Raw genomic sequence first — 25,438 nt, forward strand, 5'->3', positions numbered from 1 at the left:
GGTTCTCTGTGTGTTATAACCCCAGTGTTCTAGGTTCTCAGTGTGTGTTCTAAACCCAACCCCAGTGTTCTGGGTTCCCAGTGTATGTTCTAACCCCAGGGTTCTAGATTGTACGTGTGTGTTCTAAGTCTAACCCTAGTGTTTCTAGGCTGTTAGTGTATGGTCTAACCCCAGTGTCAAGGTTCCCAGTGTGTGTTCTAACCTCTGTACGGTGGACAGGTTCTCCAGTTCGCCCTGGTTCCTGTTGTGATCGGGATCTCTGACCACTGGCTCATTAATACTCTCCAACAGTCTGCTGCCCTGTCCTAGAGCCACATGTAGATCCGCCTGGAGGTACACCCACATCCCAGCAGTCAGATACACACACACTACCACTCTGAATTCAGTAATGTGGGATAAAGAACACTATACAACAGCTCATTTAGATTCAACTCAGACGGATTGTCATTAAATACACTCATCCTCAAGTTGTGTACTTGTCTATCTGGAGGACCAGGTGTGTGTGTGTGTCTGTATCTGTGTGTGTGTGTGTGTGTGTGTGTTTGTCTGTGTGTGTGTGTGTGTCTGTGTGAGTCTGTGTGTGTGTGTGTGTGTGTGTGTGTGTGTGTGTGTGTGTGTGTGTGTGTGTGTGTGTGTGTGTGTGTCTGTGTGTGTGTGTGTGTCTGTGTGTGTGTGTGTGTGTGTGTGTGTGTGTCTGTGTGTGTGTGTGTGTGTGTGTGTCTGTGTGTGTCTGTGTGTGTGTGTGTGTGTGTGTGTGTGTGTTCTGTACCTTCATCTTGTCTTTCTTGTCAGTGTGTGATCTCAGTAAGTTTGCAGTAGCCTGGATGTCATTGGGTAGTTCAGTCTCTGCTAGCTCTGTCCCAAACGACTGCAGGATCTGAGCTGTTCTCTTCACCATCAAAGCAAAGCCCTCCATGTCCTAGACACAGATGGATGAAACACATTAGTTGACAACATACACAGCTTTACTGGTAAAAGTCATTAGTTAAAAAGTAGGAAACTGGGCCAAGGTGTATATGATGTGTGTATTTACAGTGTATTTGTTGGTTGTGTGTTTGCTGGCTGTATTTGAGTGTGTGTACTCACGGTACGGTGAGAGATCCACTGCTCATGGCAGTACTCCTGCGTTCCTCCCAGCTCAGTAGTCAATTGTGTCTGGTCTATGTAGGAGTGAAGCTCAGTCACAGAACTCAACATAATCACCTACATGCACACCCTCACACCCAGACACCCAGACACATAGACACATAGACACATAGACACATAGACACATAGACACACAGACACACAGACACACACACACACACACACACACACACACACACACACACACACACACATTCAGGATAGAAAAACATACTAGTGAATCTAATGATAATAATTTAAATTGCCGTCTATGAATGTGTGTGTGGTGTGTGTGTGGGGGCTGCTGTCTGTACGTACCGGCACCTTCATCTTGAACTCATCCCTGTTGAACTTGAACAGGATGTCTGATAGAGTCCTCTGGAATAATGTGGTGGGCCTCAATACCAGAACCAACTGCAGGTTCCCTGGGAATGCACCCTAGGCATACACACACACACACAGAGGGAAGGAAGGGGTAGAGAGGGATAGAGAGAGGGATAGGGAGAGAGGGGTAGAGAGGGTTAGAGAGAGGGATAGAGACGGGTAGAGAGAAGGATAGAGAGAGAGGGGTAGAGAGAGGGATAGAGAGAGGGATAGAGAGAGGGGGATAGAGAGGGATAGAGAGAGGGATGAGAGAGGGGTAGAGAGGGGGATAGAGAGAGGGGTAGAGAGGGATAGAGAAAGGGGGGGTAGAGAGGGTGGATAGAGAGAGGGATAAAGAGGGGAGTAGAGAGGGGGATAGAGAGAGAGGGATAGAGAGAGAGGGACAGAGAGAAGGATAGAGAGGGGGGTAGAGAGCGAGGGATAGAGAGAGGGGTAGAGGGAGGGATAGAGAGAGAGGGATAGAGAGGGATAAAGAGGGGAGTAGAGAGAGAGGGATAGAGAGGGGGGTAGAGAGGGGGTAGATAGAGGGGGGTAAAGAGAGAGGGGGTAGATAGAGAGAGGGGGTAGGGAGGGGATAGAGAGAGAGAGGGATAGAGAGAGAGGGATCATGAGAGGGATAGAGAGGGGGATAGAGAGAGAGGGATAGAGAGGGGGTAGAGAGAGAGGGATAGAGAGGGAGTAGAGAGGGGGGATAGAGAGAGAGGGATAGAGAGGGGGTAGAGAGAGAGGGATAGAGAGGGGGGTAGAGAGAGAGGGATAGAGAGGGGGTAGAGAGGGGGGATAGAGAGAGAGAGGGATAGAGAGAGAGGGATAGGGAGAGAGGGATAGAGAGGGGGTAGAGAGGGGGGGATAGAGAGAGAGAGGGATAGGGAGAGAGGGATCATGAGAGGGATAGAGAGGGATAGAGAGGGGGTAGAGAGGGGGATAGAGAGAGAGGGATAGAGAGAGAGACAGGGTATAAGGACATTTGACACCTCAGGATAGCAGGCTGTGACATTTATCTCTTTATCTCTTATCTAATGTAGCCAGCCAGGTCACCGTGATATAAGTCAGTATTTGAGGTCCATCCATGTCTGAAGATGTCAGGAGATGACGTGGAAACTGGCCACTAGGGGCAACAGCGGGTGTTGTGGATAGGGATGGTGGATGGACATAAGCATCTGCCTCTTATACCGAGGCAGCACAGCTACAGTCACCAACGCTCTGGACAACATGAAAAAAGCCTAACCAGCTCTGCCAGGGCAGGTGAAATGGTCTGAGTGATGTATTCTCTCATTATGTGTCTGAAAGTAGTGAGCCGGTGTGAGCCAGTTAGCTTGGGTGCTTGACTGTAGCTGTGAGGTCAGAGCTTTCGGGAACAACCCTACTTATTGGCCAGAGCATCCAGTGTGCTCTCTGAATGCAAATCCACAGATAGAGCAATGGGGCTAGTATTGTTCATTGAGCTGTTCTCTCTCTCTTAGATGTCTGGAAGAAGCTGGCAAGGTGGCACAGAACGGTTGGATCCACCCTTAAAGAGATGGGCTAAGGCTTCAGAGGGTGTGAACAGTGCTGAATGGATGGAGACAAAGAAGGACTCTCCAATAGTACTACTGTTTTCTCAAAAGTGTGTTTACAAGTTGATCAACCTTCAAAGCAGAATCACTTTCCCATTGTTTCTTCAAATGCAGTATATGATATACCATTTTGCAGTTCTGAGATTCTACTTTTATCCAATGTAAAAAATAGAATTTCAAATGTTGCTACATAAGACAGAATCCAGGTTGTGAGTCACAAATGTGGAATAAATCAAGGGGACTTAATAATTTTTGATGCCGCTGTAAATCGTTTCAAATTCTATATATTAAGCAAACCAGACAGCACGATGTTCTTGTTTTTTAAATGTATGGACAGCCAGAGGCACATTCCACCACTCAGACATCATTTACAAACAAAGTATTTGTGTTTAGTGAGTCCGTCAGATCAGAGACAGTAGGGATGACCAGGCATGTTCTCTTGATAAGTATGTGAATTAGACCACATTTTCCTGTCCTGCTAAGCATTCAAAATGTAACGAGTACTGTTGGGTGTCAGGGAACATGAATGGAGTAAAATGTACATTATTATCTTTAGAAATGTAGCGAAGTAAAAATTGTCAAAAATATAAATAGTAAAGTACAGATACTCCCAAAAACGACTTAAGTAGTACTTTAAAGTATTTTTACTAAAGTAGTTTACACCACTGAACCTTAACCCTAACCTTAACCATTCTGAGTTAATGCCAAACCTTAAGATTTCAGAGTTAACCCTAATCTAAAAAATGTAGAGTTAATGTCTAAACTTAACCATAAACACTTCTAAATTTGACGCTTGAGAAACATGGATGAATGTCTAATTCTGACGACGTGAGACTGTGAGAGCTTGTTGAATGCAGCAGTCAACACACACACACACACACACACACACACACACACACACACACACACACACACACACACACACACACACACACACACACACACACACACACACACACACACACACACACAATTTAAGAGTAGGTACTGTATTCGAGGGTAGAATAAGGCTGAGACCTTGGAGGATGCCCTGCTACAGATACTATTATAATAGCAGACACCCAGACTCTATAATTAGTAGCTGAATTAGCCTGTATCCCTGCAGCCTGTATCCCTGCAGCATGTAACCCTGCAGCCTGTATCCATGCAGCCTGTATCCCTGCAGCCTGTATCTCTGCAGCCTGTAACCCTGCAGCCTGTAACCCTGCAGCCTGTATCCCTGCAGCCTGTATCCTTGCAGCCTGTATCCCTGCAGCCTACAGCCTGTAACCCTGCAGCCTGTATCCCTGCAGCCTGCAGCCTGTATCCCTGCAGCCTGTAACCCTGCAGCCTGTAACCCTGCAGCCTGTATCCCTGCAGCCTGTAACCCTGCAGCCTGTAACCCTGCAGCCTGTAACCCTGCAGCCTGTATCCCTGCAGCCTGTAACCCTGCAGCCTGTAACCCTGCAGCCTGTATCCCTGCAGCCCGTATCCCTGCAGCCTGTATCCCTGCAGCCTGTATCCCTGCAGCCTGTATCCCTGCAGCCTGCAGCCTGCAACCCTGCAGCCTGTACCCCTGCAGCCTGCAGTCTGTATCCCTGCAGCATGTAACCCTGCAGCCTATAACCCTTCAGCCTGTAACCCTTCAGCCTGTAACCCTGCAGCCTGTATCCCTGCAGCCTGTATCCCTGCAGCCTGTATCCCTGCAGCCTGTATCCCTGCAGCCTGTATCCCTGCAACCTGTGTCCCCGCAGCCTGTATCCCCGCAGCCTGTATCCCTGCAGCCTGTATCCCTGCAGCCTGTATCCCTGCAGCCTGTATCCCTGCAGCCTGTAACCCTGCAGCCTGTGTTCCTGCAGCCTGTGTCCCTGCAGCCTGTATCCCTGCAGCCTGTATCCCTGCAGCCTGTATCCCTGCAGCCTACAGCCTGTAACCCTGCAGCCTGTATCCCTGCAGCCTGTATCCCTGCAGCCCGTATCCCTGCAGCCTGTATCCCTGCAGCCTGTATCCCTGCAGCCTGCAGCCTGTATCCCTGCAGCCTGTAACCCTGCAGCCTGTATCCCTGCAGCCTGTATCCCTGCAGCCTGTATCCCTGCAGCCTGTATCCCTGCAGCCTGCAGCCTGTATCCCTGCAGCCTGTATCCCTGCAGCCTGTATCCCTGCAGCCTGCAGCCTGTATCCCTGCAGCCTGTAACCCTGCAGCCTGTATCCCTGCAGCCTGTAACCCTGCAGCCTGTATCCCTGCAGCCTGTATCCCTGCAGCCTGCAGCCTGTATCCCTGCAGCCTGTGTCCCTGCAGCCTGTAACCCTGCAGCCTGCAGGGGATACAGGAAGTTAATGGAGTTAACTAATAAACCACTCTGGGATACAGGAAGTTAATGGAGTTAACTCTGGGATACAGGAACTTAATGGAATTAATGAATGAATGAGTGAACTGTTCCTCTCTGCTGAGCGGCCCAACTAGGGAGAGCTCTAAATGACCTCTGACCCTACAGTACAGCAGGCTATGAAAGCGACTGGTTATTCACTAGCAATATAGCCTACAAAACAACATCAACCGCTGGTGACAAGCAAGGCAGAGGAATACATTAATGTAATGCAATTTAATAAGAGTTGTATTGAAAAGGAGGGTTGGTTTGATTTAGGAGACAGTAAATACAAGGAACTAGTCTGACTCCCAGATGAGGGATGTAGCCGTTTGACCGCAACGTTCTGACTGATGGTCACTGGTGTGTTGGTAACTGTGGTCATGGTCCACTGTTTCTGGTCGAAAAGGGCGCACGCACGCACGCATGCACGCAAACACGCACACACGCACACACACACACACACACACACACACACACACACACAAATTATTTATCATTAGGTCTGGGATGTGTCCTCTCAACACAGGCAAGCCTTCATTACTGTTCATTACACGGCCTGTGAGTGTGTGTGTGCCTGCATGTGTAGTGGGAGTGTGGGTCTATGTGTGTGTGTGGGGGCCTGTGTAAGTGTGTGTGTGTGTGTCATTTAGCCTCGAAGAACTATCCAGATCAGGCTGCCGTTCCGGCGGTGATTGACTGTCTCCCATTTTCAGCCTGTCAGGCCGTAACGTTCCACTTGTGGGATTAATAAAGCTGAAATGAGCGAGGGACGTGGCCGCGAGAAGATGTTTGGGGATGGGGGTGCTTTTGTTTGTTTATTATTCTGATTGTTCAGGGGGCGCTGCAGCACCTGTACTTCCCGCGGCCACGGCCGTTTCGTGTCCCAGTGGAATCTGGACCATCATATTCATCTCTGTCTCTATATATCCTCTTCTGTCTAGGAAACACTCTCTCTCCCTCTTTCCCTCCCTCCCACAAATTATTTTATTTTCACTGAAACTAAAGATGACGAGGATTCCGTGTTAATCACAGAGAACCTATAGACACCTACTTGCCTGTGTGAGTAGCTGTCCATGCTACTGTGGTGCTGATGTAATCCTATAATGTACTGTATTGTATACTACCTATGGGGTTAAATATCACTTACGATTTAGGTATTGATTCAAATCGATATGAATCATGTTCAGCTACGTATTGTTACTTATTTGATAAGGTTCGGAAGGATCTCATAAATGGTGTAGTAATTTTGTACAAAAGAAAAAGACATTGGAAATCCTGTGCTATTAATGGGCGGACCATTATGGCACTAAAACCACGTATCATCTCAGCACAAATAAAGAAACACCCTACGTAACCAATGTAGAGATAATATTCCTCACAGCTCACACACTTTATTCAGCTGCCAGCAAGCTGTCATCTAGCAGGAAACAGAGATTGTGAGAGAGAAAGAGAGCGCAAGAGAGAGACCGAAAGATAGAGAGAGAGGAAGTAAGAGAGAGAGACGGCCTGACCACCAGCTGTGACTGGACAGGAAACACCAGGTATTGAGAGAGAGAGAGACTCACTCACACACACACACACACACACACACACACACACACACACACACACACACACACACACACACACACACACACACACACACACAGAGGCACAGACACACTTGCCAGAAACACACACGCATGGTTACTCACTGCGATGCGGAGCAGGGTCCCCTTGACGGCAGCCCATCGGTCCTGCCTTCTGTCAATGACCAGAATGAAACCCACTCCTGCTGCAGACAGACTGGAAAAGAGAGAAAGGAGGACCACGGTCAACACAACAACTAACACCTGACCCCACCACACATGACCATAACAAGAACACAGCTGGAGACTGGAGAGAGAGGAATAAGATTACGTAGAACCACAGTGACTGGACATGACCAGAGAATGAACATTGAACCACAATGGTGAGAGAGGATAGAGATGACAGTGTCTACTGCACTAGTAGTATCTCTCTGTCAGGCCAGAGTAGAAACGCCTACCCACTCAGTCAGCTTAGGTACAGGCAAGGTAAAGATGCTTCAAAAACACGGTGAGAGAGGTATACAGTCCTTCAAGTCCTTCTTGCTGCGGGCGATTCCCTGATCCATCTCTACGCAGACGACATCATTCTGTATACTTCTGGCCCTTCTTTGGACACTGTGTTAACTAACCTCCAAACGAGCTTCAATGCCATACAACACTCCTTCCGTGGCCTCCAACTGCTCTTAAACGCTAGTAAAACCAAATGCATGCTTTTCAACCGTTCGCTGCCTGCACCCGCCCGCCCGACTAGCATCACCACCCTGGACGGTTCCGACCTAGAATATGTGGACATCAAAAAGTACCTAGGTGTCTGGTTAGACTGTAAACTCTCCTTCCAGACTCATATTAAACATCTCCAATCCAAAATCAAATCTAGAATCGGCTTCCCATTTCTCAACAAAGCCTCCTTCACTCACACAGCCAAACTTACCCTAGTAACACTGACTATCCTACCAATCCTCGACTTCGGAGATGTCATCTACAAAATAGCTTCCAATACTCTACTCAGCAAACTGGATGCAGACTATCACAGTGCCATCCGTTTTGTTACCAAATCACCTTATACCACCCACCACTGCGACCTGTATGCTCTAGTCGGCTGGCCCTCGCTACATATTCGTCACCAGACCCACTGGCTCCAGGTCATCTATAAGTCTATGCTAGGTAAAGCTCCGCCTTATCTCAGTTCACTGGTCACGTTAACAATACCCACCCATAGCACACGTTCCAGTAGGTATATCTCACTGATCATCCCCAAAGCCTACACCTCATTTGGCCACCTTTCCTTCCAGTTCTCTGCTGCCAGTGACTGGAACAAATTGAAGTTGGAGACTTTTATTTCCCTCACTAACTTTAAACATCAGCTATCTGAGCAGCTAACCGATCACTGCAGCTGTACATAGTCCATCTGTAAATAGCCCACCCAATCTACCTACCTCATCCCCATACTGCTTTAATTTACTTTTCTGCTCTTTGGCACACCAGTATCTCTACTTACACATCATCATCTGCTCATTTATCACTCCAGTGTTAATCTGCTAAATAGTAATTATTCGCTCCTATGGCCTATTTATTGCCTACCTCCTCACGCCTTTTGCACACACTGTATATAGACTTTATTTTTGTTCTACTGTGTCATTGACTTGTTTATTGTGTTATTGGCTTGTTTATTGTTTATTCCATGTGTAACTGTGTTGTTTCTTTCGCACTGCTTTGCTTTATCTTGGCCAGGTCGCAGTTGTAAATGAGAAAAATAAATAAAATAAAATATAAAGTTACTGGTCCCCCAGAGAAAGCAGGTCCAATCCACACACAGAGAAAAGAGGTCCAATCCACACACAGAGAAAAGAGGTCCAATCCACACACAGAGAACAGATCCAATCCACACACAGAGAACAGGTCCAATCCACACACTGAGAACAGGTCCAATCCACACACAGAGAACAGATCCAATCCACACACAGAGAAAAGAGGTCCAATCCACACACAGAGAACAGGTCCAATCCACACACAGAGAACAGGTCCAATCCACACACAGAGAAAAGAGGTCCAATCCACACACAGAGAACGGTAAAACAGCCCAAAATCAGAGGTTCTAAAAGTCAGTATTTGACGTCCATCCATGTCTGAGGGCGGGAGATGACATGGAAACTGGCTACTAGCGACAACAGTAACTACTGTTACCTTAAAGTAGGCTTCAGTGTTGACAGTGTGTTGTGGAAGGGGATGGATGCATGGGTGTAAGCATCTGCCTCTGATTCCAAAGGTTGCAAGTTCAAATATTTTTTTTTAAGCCTATCCCAAACCTTAACCTCTCTTGGGTAGGGGGCAGTATTTTCACGTCCGGATGAAAAGCATGCCCAAAGTAAACTGCCTGTTTCTCAGGCCCAGAAGCTAGGATATGCATACAATTTGGATATATTTGCACAAACCCCCCCAAAAAATTTCAGCCTACCACTATTTTCATTGGCTGTCACTTTTATTATAAGGCCAAGTCCTCCCAGATTGCAGTTCCTAGGGCATCCACTAGATGTTAACAGTCTTTAGAAAGAGTTTCAGGCTGGTTTTTGGAAAAATTACCCCAAAATTGTAGTTTTTCTAGGTGGCTCCCATTTTGGCTGTAGTGTTTCCAAGCATGTGAATGAGATAGCGTTCTTTGGTATTTTTCTCCGGTAAAGACAATAACGATTCTCCGTCTTAAATTTGTATCTTTTATTTACATGTTAGGGTACCTGAGGTTTGATTATAAACGTTGTTTGACTTGTTTGGAAAAGTTTATTAGTAACGTTTGTGATTCATTTTGTGTGCATTTTGATGGAGGGAAACTGGGTGGATTATTGACTGAGTTGTGCCAGCTAAACTTAGTTTGTATGGAGATAAAGAAGGACATTATCGAACAAAAGGACCATTTGTGATGTAACTGGGACCTTTTGGAGTGCCAACAGAAGAAGATCATCAAAGGTAAGGCATTTTTTTATATCGCCTTTTTGAAATTTGACACAGCGGCTGGATTAACAAGAAGTTAAGCTTTATTTTGATGTATTCTCTCTCTCTCTGTCTCTCTCTCTCTCTGTCTCTCTGTGTGTCTCTCTCTCTCTGTCTCTCTCTCTCTCTGTCTCTCTGTGTGTCTCTCTCTCTCTGTGTCTCTCTCTCTCTCGCTCTCTCTCTGTGTTTCTCTCTCTCTGTGTTTCTCTCTCTCTGTGTTTCTCTCTCTCTCTGTGTTTCTCTCTCTCTCTGTGTTTCTCTGTCGCTCTCTCCTGGGTCTGTACTTTGTTAATGGTAGGTTATGGGGGGGCTCTTTGGGGAGATTCACCTACTGCTCACCTCTTGGCCACAGTACAGTAGACCACAGTACAGTAGACAGCACAGAACTATACCAGAAAGCAACCTGTAACCAAAATATCCAAACACTCTTAAATAACTTTCTGGATACCACTTTCACTCACAGTAAAGAAGGCATCAATCTGGCAGAACAAAACATCAACTATATATTCAGGCAAACGGCAAAAGAAGCACAATTGAAATTGATAAAAAACAAAACAAAAAAGATCACAGATGACAACTGGTTTGATGCAGATTGTAAAATTATAAGGAAAAAACTTAGAACACTATTCAACCAAAAGCACAGAAACCCAAATAATGGTGAATTACGCCTTCATTAATGTTTGACTTAAAAACTCTATAAACGTACAATCAGAACCAAAAAAGCACAGTACAACAGCAAGCAGCTGACACTAGCTGAGTCCATAAACACAAACAACTTCTGGCAAAAAAAATAATGGTTTAATTTGATCCTGAGTGTAGGTTATTTCCCTGACATCTGGAATCAAGGACTCATAACCCCAATCTTTAAGAACAGAGACAAATTTGACCCTAACAATTATAGAGGCATTTGTGTGAACAGTAACCTGGGGAAGGTTTTCTGTAGTATTATAAATGCAAGAGTTCTAAACTTTCTTAATAAGCACAATGTCCTGAGTAAAAGGCAAATTGGATTTATACCAAAACATCGCACAACTGATCATATTTACACCCGACACACCCTGATAGATAAACATGTCCACCAAAATAATACCGAAATATACGCTTGCTTTATCGACTTCCAAAAAGCATCTGATTCTATTTGGCATACAGGACTGTTCTACAAAGTGGTGTAGGGGGTAAAACATATGACACAATTAAATCAATGTATACTGACAATACGTGCAGCATTAACATTGGCAAGAACCTTCGTCATGGTTGCAATCTGAGCCCTGCACTCTTCAATATTTATATCAACGAATTGGCAACTATTTTAGAAAAATCCTCAGCCCCTGGTGTTAGTCTCCATAATTCAGAGGTTAAATGCCTACTCTTCGCAGATGACCTATGCCTGCTGTCACCCACAGCACATGGCCTACAGCAGAGCCTGGACCTGCTAGAGCAGTACTGCTAGACCTGGGCCCTGGCAGTAAACCCCAAAAATACTAAAATAATGATTTTCCAGAGAAGATCCAGATCTCAGGGAATTAGACCAAAGTTCTCAGTTGGTACACAATATATAGAGTACCTACCGCACACACTGCAATTACTTAGGTTTAAAAATATGCTCACCTGGACACCTTAATGAGGCAGTGTATGAACTGAGAGAGAAAGCCTGCAGGGCGTTCTACGCCAATAAAAAACTAATTCAAATTGAAATACCTATTAAAATGTGGCTAAAACTAATTGAATATGTAATTGAACCAATTGCACTTTATGGCAGCGAGGTGTGGGGTCCACTTGCAAAACAAGATTTCATCAAATGGGACAAACACCCCATTGAAACCCTGCATGCAGAGTTCTGTAAAATTCTCCTACATGTCCAGAGGAAAACTACAAACAATGCATGCAGGGCAGAATTAGGCCAATATCCACTAATAATAAAAACTTTAAAAAAGAGCAGTTAAGTTGTGGAGACATCTGAAATACAGTGAACCCAACCCCTCTCATATCATTAACAAGCCCTGCAATGCCAAGAGCTGAGCAAAGAAAAGAGTCCCCTCACCCAGCTGGTCCTGGGGCTGAGTTCACAAACCTGTTCTACTAACACACTGAAGCCTCAGGACCAGAACATCCAATCAATCAGAATAAACCAAATTACAACAGAGTCAAAACAAAACTACATTGCTTATTGGGAAACACAAGCACAAACACAAAGCAAAATGCAGTGCTATCTGGCCCTAAATCGACAGTACACTGTGGCTAAATATTTGACCATGGTTACTGATCAAAACCTTAGAAAAACCTTGACAAAGTACAGGCTCAGTGAGCATAGCCATCGAGAAGGGTAGACAGGAAAACCTGGCTCCCCGTAGAGGAAAGGCTGTGCAACCACTGCACCACAGCAGAACCTGAGACAGAGCTGCATTTCCTGACAAAATGTCCAAAATATAAAACAATTAGAGAGTGTCATTTCCCCAAATTGTATTTGTCACATACACATGGTTAGCAGATGTAAATGCGAGTGTAGCGAAATGCTTGTGCTTCTAGTTCCGACAAGTAATAACAAACAAAATATCTAATCTAACAATTTCACAACGGCTACCTTATACACACAAGTGTAAAGGGATGAAGAATATGTACATAAAGATATGAATGAGTGATGGTACAGAACGGCATAGGCAAGATGCAGTAGATGGTATCGAGTACAATATATACATATGAGATGAGTAATGTAGGGTATGTAAACATTATATTAAGTGTCATTGTTTAAAGTGGCCAGTGATACATTTTTTACATGTACATTTTTTACATGCGGTGTTGCAATCTACTGCAAAGATAGCCTGCAGAGTTCTGTCCTACTATCCAGGTCTGTACCCAAACAATTTGAACTTCTACTTTTAAAAATCCACCTCTCTAAAAACAAGTCTCTCACCGTTGCCGCCTGCTATAGACCACCCTCTGCCGCCAGCTGTGCTCTGGACACCATATGTGAACTGATTGCCCCCATCTATCTTCAGAGCTTGTGCTGCTAGGCGACCTAAATTGGAACATGCTTAACACCCCAGCCATCCTACAATCTAAACTTGATGCCCTCAACCTCACACAAATTATCAATGAACCTACCAGGTACCTCCCCAAAGCCTTAAACACAGGCACCCTCATAGATATCATCCTAACCAACTTGCCCTCTAAATACACCTCTGCTGTTTTCAACCAAGATCTCAGCGATCACTGCCTCATTGCCTGCATCCGTAATGGGTCAGCGGTCAAACGACCTCCACTCATCACTATAAAACGCTCCCTGAAACACTTCAGCGAGCAGGCCTTTCTAATCGACCTGGCCGGGGTATCCTGGAAGGATATTGATCTCATCCCGTCAGTAGAGGATGCCTGGATATTTAAAAAAAAATGCCTTCCTAACCATCTTAAATAAACATGCCCCATTCAAGAAATTTAGAACCAGGAATAGATATAGCCCTTGGTTCTCCCCAGACCTGACTGCCCTTAACCAACAAAAAAACATCCTATGGCGTTCTGCATTAGCATCGAACAGCCCCCGTGATATGCAGCTGTTCAGGGAAGCTAGATACCATTATACACAGGCAGTTAGAAAAGCCAAGGCTAGCTTTTTCAAGCAGAAATTTGTTTCCTGCAACACTAACTCAAAAAAGTTCTGGGACACTGTAAAGTCCATGGAGAATAAGAACCCCTCCTCCCAGCTACCCACTGCACTGAAGATAGGAAACACTGTCACCACTGATAAATCCACCATAATTGAGAATTTCAATAAGCATTTTTCTACGGCTGGCCATGCTTTCCACCTGGCTACTCCTACCCCGGTCAACAGCACTGCACCCCCCACAACAACTCGCCCAAGCCTTCCTCATTTCTCCTTCTCCCAAATCTGCTCAGCTGATGTTCTGAATGAGCTGCAAAATCTGGACCCCTACAAATCAGCCGGGCTAGACAATCTGGACCCTTTCTTTCTAAAATTATCTGCCAAAATTGTTGCCACCCCTATTACTAGCCTGTTCAACCTCTCTTTCGTGTCGTCTGAGATTCCCAAAGATTGGAAAGCAGCTGCGGTCATCCCCCTCTTCAAAGGGGGTGACACTCTTGACCCAAACTGCTACAGACCTATATCTATCCTACCATGCCTTTCTAAGGTCTTCGAAAGCCAAGTCAACACACAGATTACCGACCATTTCGAATCTCACCATACCTTCTCTGCTATGCAATCTGGTTTCAGAGCTGGTCATGCGTGCATCTCAGCCACGCTCAAGGTCCTAAATGATATCTTAACCGCCATCGATAAGAAACATTACTGTGCAGCCGTATTCATTGATCTGGCCAAGGCTTTCGACTCTGTCAATCACCACATCCTCATCGGCAGACTCGACAGCCTTGGTTTCTCAAATGATTGCCTCACCTGGTTCACCAACTACTTCTCTGATAGAGTTCAGTGTGTCAAATCGGAGGGTCTGCTGTCCGGACCTCTGGCAGTCTCTATGGGGGTGCCACAGGGTTCAATTCTTGGACCGACTCTCTTCTCTGTATACATCAATGAGGTCGCTCTTGCTGCTGGTGAGTCTCTGATCCACCTCTATGCAGACGACACCATTCTGTATACTTCTGGCCCTTCTTTGGATACTGTGTTAACAACCCTCCAGGCAAGCTTCAATGCCATACAACTCTCCTTCCGTGGCCTCCAATTGCTCTTAAATACAAGTAAAACTAAATGCATGCTCTTCAACCGATCGCTACCTGTACCTACCCACCTGTCCAACATTACTACTCTGGACGGCTCCGACTTAGAATACGTGGACAACTACAAATACTTAGGTGTCTGGTTAGACTGTAAACTCTCCTTCCAGACCCATATCAAACATCTCCAATCCAAAGTTAAATCTAGAATTGGCTTCCTATTTCGCAACAAAGCATCCTTCACTCATGCTGCCAAACATACCCTTGTAAAACTGACCATCCTACCAATCCTCGACTTTGGCGATGTCATTTACAAAATAGCCTCCAATACCCTACTCAACAAATTGGATGCAGTCTATCACAGTGCAATCCGTTTTGTCACCAAAGCCCCATATACTACCCACCATTGCGACCTGTACGCTCTCGTTGGCTGGCCCTCGCTTCAAACTCGTCGCCAAACCCACTGGCTCCATGTCATCTACAAGACCCTGCTAGGTAAAGTCCCCCCTTATCTCAGCTTGCTGGTCACCATTGCATCTCCCACCTGTAGCACACGCTCCAGCAGGTATATCTCTCTAGTCACCCCCAAGACCAATTCTTTCTTTGGCCGCCTCTCCTTCCAGTTCTCTGCTGCCAATGACTGGAACGAACTACAAAAATCTCTGAAACTTGAAACACTTATCTCCCTCACTAGCTTTAAGCACCAACTGTCAGAGCAGCTCACAGATTACTGCACCTGTACATAGCCCACCTATAATTTAGCCCAAACAACTACCTCTTTCCCTACTGTATTTAATGTATTTATTTATTTTGCTCCTTTGCACCCCCATTATTTTTATTTCTACTTTGCACATTCTCCCATTGCAAATCTACCATTCCAGTGTTTTACTTGCTATATTGTATTTACTTTGCCACCATGGCCTTTTTGCCTTTACCTCCCTTATCTCACCTCATTTGCTCACATCGTATATAGACTTGTTTATACTGTATTATTGACTGTATGTTTGTTTTACTCCATGTGTAACTCTGTGTCGTTGTATGTGTCGAACTGCTTTGCTTTATCTTGGCCAGGTCGCAATTGTAAATGAGAACTTGTTCTCAACTTGCCTACCTGGTTAAATAAAGGTGAAATAAAATAAATACAAATAAATGTATGGCAGCAGCCACTAAATGTTAGTGGTGGCTGTTTAACAGTCTGATGGCCTTGAGATTTTCAGTCTCTCGGTCTCTGCTTTGATGCACCTGTACTGACCTCGCCTTCTGGATGGTAGCGGGGTGAACAGGCAGTGGCTCGGGTGGTTGTTGTCCTTGATGATCTTTATGGCCTTCCTGTGACATCGGGTGGTGTAGGTGACCTGGAGGGCAGGTAGTTTGCCCCCGGGGATGCGTTGTGCAGACCTTACTACCCTCTGGAGAGCCTTACGGTTGTGGGCGGAGCAGTTGCAGGCGGTGATACAGCCCGACAGGATGCTCTCGATTGTGCATCTGTAAATGTTTGTGAGTGCTTTTGGTGACAAGCCAAATTTCTTCAGCCTCCTGAGGTTGAAGAGACGCTGCTGCGCCTTCTTCACCACGCTGTCTGTGTAGGTGGACCAATTCAGTTTGTCCGTGATGTGTATGCCGAGGAACTTAAAACTTTCTACCCTCTCCACTACTGTCCCATCGATGTGGATAGGGGGGGTGCTCCCTCTGCTGTTTCCTGAAGTCCACGATCATCTCCTTTGTTTTGTTGACGTTGAGTGAGAGGTTATTTTCCTGACACCACGCTCTGAGTGTCCTCACCTCCTCCCTGTAGGCTGTTTCGTCATTGTTGGTAATCAAGCCCACTAGTGTTGTGTCGTCCGAAAACTTGATGACTGAGTTGGAGACGTACATGGCCATGCAGTCGTGGGTGAACAAGGAGTACAGGAGTTGGCTGAGCACGCACCATTGTGTGGGACCCCAGTGTTGAGGGACAGCGAAGTGGAGATGCTGTTTCCTACCTTCAACACCTGGGGGCGGCCCATCAGAATGTCCAGGAACCAGTTGCACAGGGCGGGATTGAGACCCAGGGCCTCCAGATTGAATATGAGCTTGGAGGGTACCATGGTGTTGAATGCTGAGCTGTAGTCAATGAACAGCATTCTTACATATTCCTTTTGTACAGATGGGATAGGGCAGTGTGCAGTGTGATGGTGATTGCGTCGTCTGTGGATCTGTTGGGGCGGTGTACAAACCGAAGTGGGTGTAGGGTGGCCGGTAAGGTGGAGGTGATATGATCCTTGACTAGTCTCTCATAGCATTTCATGATGACAGAAGTCATCATTATGAAGAACCACAAAACAAATCGTTAAGGGGGGAGGGGGGGGGGGAGAACAAGAAATTATGGATTTTCAGAACCCTTTGGAAATATTCCATGGCAGTCATTTAGTTCAGTTATCTTTGCCTTCTTGGGTACAGGAACAGTGGTGGCCATCTTGAAGCATGTGGGGACAACAGACTGGGATAGGGAGAGATTGAATATGTCCGTAAATACAGCAGCCAGCTGGTCTGTGCATACTCTGAGGGATGCCGTCTGGGCCAGCAGCCTTGCGAGGGTTAACACGTTTAAATGTTTTACTCACGTCGGCAACGGAGAAGGAGGGGGGGATGCGGGGCACAGTCCTTGTTAGCGGGCCTGTGGCTCTGTATTATCCTTAAAGATGGGCAATGAAGGTGTTTAGTTTGTCTGGAAGCAAGACTTTGGTGTCATTGACATGGCTGGTTTTCTTTTTGTAGTCCGTGATTTCCTGCAGACCCTGAGCCTTTGAATTGCGACTCCACCTTGTCTCTGTACCGGCATTTAGCTTGTTTGATTGCCTTGTGGAAGGAATAACTACACTGTTTATAATCAGCCATGTTCCCCAACCTCTTTCCATGGTTAAATGCGGTGGTTCGCGCTTTCAGTTTTTTGGGAATGCCACCATCCGTCCACGGTTTCTGGTTATGGCAGGTTTTAATAGTCACAGTGGGTACAACATCTCCAATGCACTTCTTTATAAACTCACTCACCGAGTCAGCGTATAGGTTGATGTTGTTCTCTGAGGCTGACCGGAACATATTCCAGTCCGCGTGATCAAAACAATCTTGAAGCGTGGCTTCTGATTGGTCAGACCAGCGTTGAATGGTTCTCGTCACTGGTACATCCTGTTTGAGTTTCTGCCTATAAGACAGTAGGAGCAAGATAGCGTCGTGGTCGGATTTGCCGAAGGGAGGGCAGGGGAGGGCTTTGTATGCATCGCAGAAGTTAGAGTAGCAGTGATCGAGTGTATTACCCCCGCGCGTAGTGCAATCAATAAGCTGATAGAATTAGGGTAGCCTTGTTCTCAAATTTGCTTTGTTAAAAATCCCAGCTACAATAAATGCAGCTTCAGGATATATGGTTTCCAGTTTACTGTTTCCAGTTTACAGTCCAGGAAAGTTCCTTGAGGGCCGTCTTGGTGTCTGCCTGAGAGGAAATGTACACAGCTGTGAATATAACTGACGAGTATTCTCCTTTTGTAGGTAAAATGGCCAGCATTTGATTGTAAGGAATTCTAGGTCGGGTGAACAGAAGGATTTGAGTTCCTGTATGTTTTTATGATTACACAATGAGTCGTTAATCATAAAGCATACACCCCCGTCCTTCCTCTTCCCAGAGAGGTGTTTATTTCTGTCGGCGTGATGCATGGAGAAGCCCGGTCGCTGAACCGATTCCGACAACATATCCCGAGAGAGCCATGTTTCCGTGAAACAGAGAATGTTACACTCTCTGGAAGGCAACTCTTGCTCGAATTTCGTCGACCTCAAATCAAATCACATTTTGTTGGTCACATACACATGGGTAGCAGATGTTAATGCCAGTGTAACAAAATGCTTGTGCTTCTAGTTCCGACCATGCAGTAATATCTAACAAGTAATCTAATAATTTCACAACTACCTTTTACACACAAGTATAAAGGAATGCCGTCTACCTTGTTGTCAAGAAACTGGACACTGACGAGTAGTATACTACTCACCAATACCCCTCCCCAACCCTCAGCACAGACATATCTATTTACCTAACATTCTCACTGGCACAATGCCAATAATAGTACGGCCAAAACCAAGCCTTAAATGACAGTTTATAACCAGAGGTTTCCCCTAACACATTCCCACCCTTCTACCTCGAGCCTCGTGTAACAGCCTGTGGTGTATATGAGCCTCTAGTGCCACCTGCTGGCCAGTTCCACACATTTTTTTATTTTTTCTAATTGTATATTTATTTATCTAGGCAAGTCAGTTAAGAACAACTTCTTATTTACAATGACGGCCTACCCCGGAAGACGCTGAGCTAATTGTGCGCCGCCCTAAGGGACTCCCAATCACAGCCAGATGTGATATAGCCTGGATTCGACCCAGGGACTGTAGTGCACTGAGATGTAGTGTCTTAGACCTCTACGCCACTTGGGAGCACTGGTTCACACTGAAAATATGGTTTATGCTATCAGGGATCCTTGGGACATCCCTACCCCCATTGAAGTAGATATTCAAAATGGTTACGGTAAAGGTTAGATTTAGGGTTAGGCAAGGGTTATGTTTAGGGTAGGGGTTAAGGTTAGGTTTAGGACATGATTGTCCCAAGGATCCCGGATAGCACTGACACTGAAAATATAGTCCATACCATTGGCTGAGTTGATAACCCGTGAACCTACAGTAGGAACAATGCGGCTGGTGAACAGGGAAGTTTACAATGCTAACATGTTCAAAAGCCTTTTGTATCTCCTCCGTTCCTTCCCTCTGATCTGACTGGTTACCATGGGAATAATAAATGCAGGTAGCTCGGAGACAGAAAGTGTTTGCGATGACGCAAAAGGGGTAGGACATCAAGGTGTGTGTGTGTGTCCACGTGTGTGTGTGTGTGTACAGTACGTTGAATCTCACCTGGGGACGTTGGTCAAGTAAGTGAGCACGTTGTGGAACTCCCTCTCCTGAATTTCTCCGAAAGCAGAGAACTCTGGGAACACGATGATGGGACTGCCGTTCTGCCCTCGGCCCCCTGGGAAAGAAACACAGAAGACTTCAGAACAGAGAGTTCACTAGAACAGAGAGTACACTAGAACAGAGAGTACACTAGAACAGAGAGTACACTAGAACAGAGAAGGCTCACACGGAACCCAAACCGACTGCACGCGTGCACCGTCGTGCGACATCGTGCATACATTTATTTTGTCCCACTACACCAACAGCCATCACGACAGGCAGGTTAAAATATCAAAACAAACTCAATGACATTAATGACATTAATTTGGGGACAGGTCGAAAATAATTAAACATGTATGGCAATTTAGCTAGTTAGCTTGCACTTGCTAGCTAATTTGTCCTATTTAGCTAGCTTGCTGTTGCTAGCTAATTTGTCCTGGGATATAAACATTGAGTTGTTATTTTACCTGAAATGCACAAGGTCCTCTACTCCGACAATTAATCCACACATAAAACGGTCAACTGAATCGTTTCTAGTCATCTCTCCTCCTTCCAGGCTTCATCTTTGAACTTATATGGTGATTGGCATCGACACTTTCATAGTATTACCACGACAACCGGCAACAGTTCGTATTTCAATCACCCACGTGGATATAACCAATGAGGAGATGGCACGTGGGTACCTTCTTCTATAAACCAATGAGGAGATGAGAGAGGCAGGACTTGCAGCGCGATCTGCGTCAGAAATAGGAATGACTTCTATTTTAGCCCTTGACATCGCAGACTTGGCATCGCAGACGCTCGTTGCCGCGCGCGAGCAGTGTGGGTGCAATAATTGATTAACATGGATTTCTACATTTATTTTGCAACGCTCGCACGCGCGACGTGTCCGGTCTGGTCAGCATGTCAGTCACACTTCTTCTGGTGATTTGCTGACACAATTTAGATAAGGATTACCACATGAGGGCGCCAGTAGGACTGACAAACCAGTCTGACTGTCGAGTTGAGAAACAAAATAGAGAAGGGGGGGCAGAGAGAGAGAGAGAGAGAAACAGAATAGAGGAGGGGGGGCAGAGAGAGAGAGAGAAAACAGAATAGAGGAGGGGGGGGTAGAGAGAGAGAAACAGAATAGAGGAGGGGGGGGCAGAGAGAGAGAGAGAGAGAGAGAGAGGAGGGGGGGCAGAGAGAGAGAGAGAGAGAGAGTTTACAAACACACACACAGGCATACAGTACACCTATAGGGCAATTAGTCACACACACACACACACACGGTCCTTGGCGGGAGCAGCTGCTCTATTAGCCCATGTGATCAGAATATCAATCTGTCTGCTTTCCCCTCTCCTATTATCACCCTAGCAACAGCAACTGCTCGCTCATCGTTTCACTCTGCCTGTTTTGATTCTGCTGCATCTGAGTAGAGGCAAGGCTCTCTGCAAAATGGCCGCCGACAGGCAGAACATCCAATAAAGACTGCCACAGTCCCCAAGGTGACCTTATGCAGTACATAGAGGGGGACAGAGACGGGGCAAACTGTGTGTGTGTGTGAGTGTCAAAGGGGAGGGGGTCTTCTATGCAATGAGATGAATGCAGTGGTGAAGGGATTTAGAGGCACTTGAAGTCTGCTCACAAGCCCTTCTGGAAAAACAGAAACTTCATTTTGGTTCACACACAACAGAAACTGATATACACATACAGTGCCTTGCGAAAGTATTCGGCCCCCTTGAACTTTGCGACCTTTTGCCCAATTTCAGGCTTCAAACATGAAGATATAAAACTGTATTTTTTTGTGAAGAATCAACAACAAGTGGGACACAATCATGAAGTGGAACGACATTTATTGGATATTTCAAACTTTTTTAACAAATCAAAAACTGAAAAATTGGGCGTGCAAAATTATTGAAATATCCAATAAATGTCGTTCCACTTCATGATTGTATCCCACTTGTTGTTGATTCTTCACAAAAAATACAGTTTTATATCTTCATGTTTGAAGCCTGAAATGTGGCAAAAGGTCGCAAAGTTCAAGGGGGCCGAATACTTTCGCAAGGCACTGTATGTAAATACACACACGAAACAAACACACAGTCATGTCAAGAGAAGGAGTCCTAACCTGTATACGAATACTCCTACTAACAGCACTATTTGTGACTTAAATTGAGTATGTAGTGTGCTTATTGGTCAGTCACAGTATGGATATAGTTGGTATGCCATAAGTTCCCCGGATGTTGTATAAAATTAGCCAAAATACGAAGTATACATGCAGTGGACGTCATTTCCCTGCTTTTAGGGCCCATAATTGAATTCTTCCGAAAATGGGCGTGGCTTCACAACGTTTTGAGATTTGAAGAAAATGGCGGGAAATATGCAGCAGAAGTCTGGCAAGAGTGGATCCAAATTCATTGCTTTAATTAATAATGACAAAAGTTAAGAAAATGTTGAGCAATGTAATAAAGTAATGAGTTTTCAAATAAGTTACGTTACACTTGCTTACACGTGCTTGCTGACAATTTGTTAGCTACGATTTCCTTACGAACCTCATAGCATTACAGTATGTACCAGTTACCGTCCTAACGTCAGTTGGCTACTAATACATTGAACTTGCCAGGCAGTATATTAACTAAATGCTATCTAACTAACTACCCAACCTTGATTGAATTGATTATTCATGTCATTCTTAGCTAAGTGGTATAGTCGTTGTGAGTTCTCAATGGACATTGTTAATTCTGGCTATCTAGTCCGATTTCAGAGCACTCTGGTCTGAGTGTGCCAGAGCGCAGAATAACTGATTGGTTTACAAACGGCCATTGAATATGGCCGGTGTCAGTAAACGTCAGCAAAAACAAGTGTAATTAAATTGTTGCCAGGAGCACAGTTACAGTCACCAATGCTCTGGATAACATGAAAACAGCCTAACCAACTCTGCTAGGGAGAGTAAAATGGTCAGAGTGATGTGTTCTCTCATTTGTGTCTGGAAGTAGCTAGCAAGCTAGTCAGTTAGCTTGACTGCTTGATTGCCGTTGTGAGGTCAGAAAGCTCGGATCAACCCTACTCCTCGGCCAGAGAGTACAGTGAACGCTACGAGAGTGAAAGGCTCTGAATTTACAAACGGATAATCTGACAACGCTCTGGATTTACAAACGGATAATCAGACAACGCTCTGAATTTACAAACGGACAATCAGACAACGCTCTGAATTTACAAACGGACAATCTGACAACGCTCTGAATTTACAAACGGACAATCTGACAACGCTCTGAATTTACAAACGGACAATCTTACAACACTCTGAATTTACAAACGGACAATCAGACAACACTCTGGATTTACAATCAGACAACGCTCTAGATTTACAAACAGACAATCTGACAACGCTCTAGATTTACAAACGGACAATCAGACAACGCTCTGAATTTACAAACGGACAATCAGACAACGCTCTGAATTTACAAACGGACAATCAGACAACGCTCTGAATTTACAAACGGACAATCAGACAACGCTCTGAATTTACAAACGGACAATCTGACAACGCTCTGAATTTACAAACGGACAATCTGACAACGCTCTGAATTTACAAACGGACAATCTAACAACGCTCTGAATTTACAAACGGACAATCTGACAACGCTCTGAATTTACAAACGGACAATCAGACAACACTCTGGATTTACAATCAGACAACGCTCTAGATTTACAAACAGACAATCTGACAACGCTCTAGATTTACAAACGGACAATCAGACAACGCTCTGAATTTACAAACGGACAATCTGACAACGCTCTGAATTTACAAACGGACAATCTGACAACACTCTGAATTTACAAACGGACAATCTGACAACGCTCTGAATTTACAAACGGACAATCTTACAACACTCTGAATTTACAAACGGACAATCAGACAACACTCTGGATTTACAATCAGACAACGCTCTAGATTTACAAACAGACAATCTGACAACGCTCTAGATTTACAAACGGACAATCAGACAACGCTCTGAATTTACAAACGGACAATCAGACAACGCTCTGAATTTACAAACGGACAATCTGACAACGCTCTGAATTTACAAACGGACAATCTGACAACGCTCTGAATTTACAAACGGACAATCTGACAATGCTCTGAATTTACAAACGGACAATCAGACAACGCTCTGAATTTACAAACGGATAATCAGACAACGCTCTGAATTTGCAAACGGACAATCAGACAACGCTCTAGATTTACAAACGGACAATCTGACAACGCTCTGAATTTACAAACGGACAATCAGACAACGCTCTGAATTTACAAACGGACAATCAGACAACGCTCTGAATTTACAAACGGACAATCAGACAACGCTCTGAATTTACAAACGGACAATCAGACAACGCTCTGAATTTACAAACGGACAATCTGACAACGCTCTGAATTTACAAACGGACAATCTGACAACACTCTGAATTTACAAACGGACAATCTAACAACGCTCTGAATTTACAAACGGACAATCAGACAACACTCTGGATTTACAATCAGACAACGCTCTAGATTTACAAACAGACAATCTGACAACGCTCTAGATTTACAAACGGACAATCAGACAACGCTCTAGATTTACAAACGGACAATCAGACAACGCTCTGAATTTACAAACGGACAATCAGACAACGCTCTGAATTTACAAACGGACAATCAGACAACGCTCTAGATTTACAAACGGACAATCTGACAACACTCTGAATTTACAAACGGATAATCTGACAACGCTCTAGATTTACAAACAGACAATCTGACAACGCTCTGAATTTACAAATGGACAATCTGACAACACTCTGAATTTACAATCAGACAACGCTCTAGATTTACAAACAGACAATCTGACAACGCTCTGAATTTACAAACAGACAATCTGACAACGCTCTGAATTTACAAACGGATAATCAGACAACACTCTGAATTTACAAACGGACAATCTGACAACGCTCTGAATTTACAAACGGACAATCAGACAACACTCTGAATTTACAAACGGACAATCTGACAACACTCTGAATTTACAAACGGACAATCAGGCAACACTCTGAATTTACAAACAGACAATCAGACAACGCTCTAAATTTACAAACGGACAATCTGACAACGCTCTGAATTTACAAACGGACAATCAGACAACGCTCTGAATTTACAAACGGACAATCAGACAACGCTCTGAATTTACAAACGGACAATCTGACAACGCTCTGAATTTACAAACGGACAATCTGACAACACTCTGAATTTACAAACGGACAATCTAACAACGCTCTGAATTTACAAACGGACAATCAGACAACACTCTGGATTTACAATCAGACAACGCTCTAGATTTACAAACAGACAATCTGACAACGCTCTAGATTTACAAACGGACAATCAGACAACGCTCTAGATTTACAAACGGACAATCAGACAACGCTCTGAATTTACAAACGGACAATCAGACAACGCTCTGAATTTACAAACGGACAATCAGACAACGCTCTAGATTTACAAACGGACAATCTGACAACACTCTGAATTTACAAACGGATAATCTGACAACGCTCTAGATTTACAAACAGACAATCTGACAACGCTCTGAATTTACAAATGGACAATCTGACAACACTCTGAATTTACAATCAGACAACGCTCTAGATTTACAAACAGACAATCTGACAACGCTCTGAATTTACAAACAGACAATCTGACAACGCTCTGAATTTACAAACGGATAATCAGACAACACTCTGAATTTACAAACGGACAATCTGACAACGCTCTGAATTTACAAACGGACAATCAGACAACACTCTGAATTTA

At 44.8% G+C, this 25,438-nt stretch overlaps 1 protein-coding gene across 1 annotated transcript in view; it reads right to left on the reverse strand.

Annotated features, from left to right (window-relative positions):
- LOC139404871 (guanine nucleotide exchange factor DBS-like) overlaps positions 1-25,438 on the reverse strand; it is a 102,610-nt gene that overhangs the window by 39,725 nt on the left and 37,447 nt on the right. Inside the window, exons 3-8 of the mRNA XM_071147406.1 lie at positions 19,570-19,684; positions 7,108-7,198; positions 1,444-1,563; positions 1,087-1,203; positions 770-919; positions 203-327 (exon numbers count right to left, since the gene is read on the reverse strand). Of these exons, the coding sequence (XP_071003507.1) occupies positions 203-327; positions 770-919; positions 1,087-1,203; positions 1,444-1,563; positions 7,108-7,198; positions 19,570-19,684 (718 nt within the window). The remainder of the gene's footprint in view (positions 1-202; positions 328-769; positions 920-1,086; positions 1,204-1,443; positions 1,564-7,107; positions 7,199-19,569; positions 19,685-25,438) is intronic.

This window comes from Oncorhynchus clarkii, chromosome 3 (genome assembly GCF_045791955.1).
Source record: "Oncorhynchus clarkii lewisi isolate Uvic-CL-2024 chromosome 3, UVic_Ocla_1.0, whole genome shotgun sequence".
NCBI classification, from domain to species: Eukaryota; Metazoa; Chordata; class Actinopteri; order Salmoniformes; family Salmonidae; genus Oncorhynchus; species Oncorhynchus clarkii.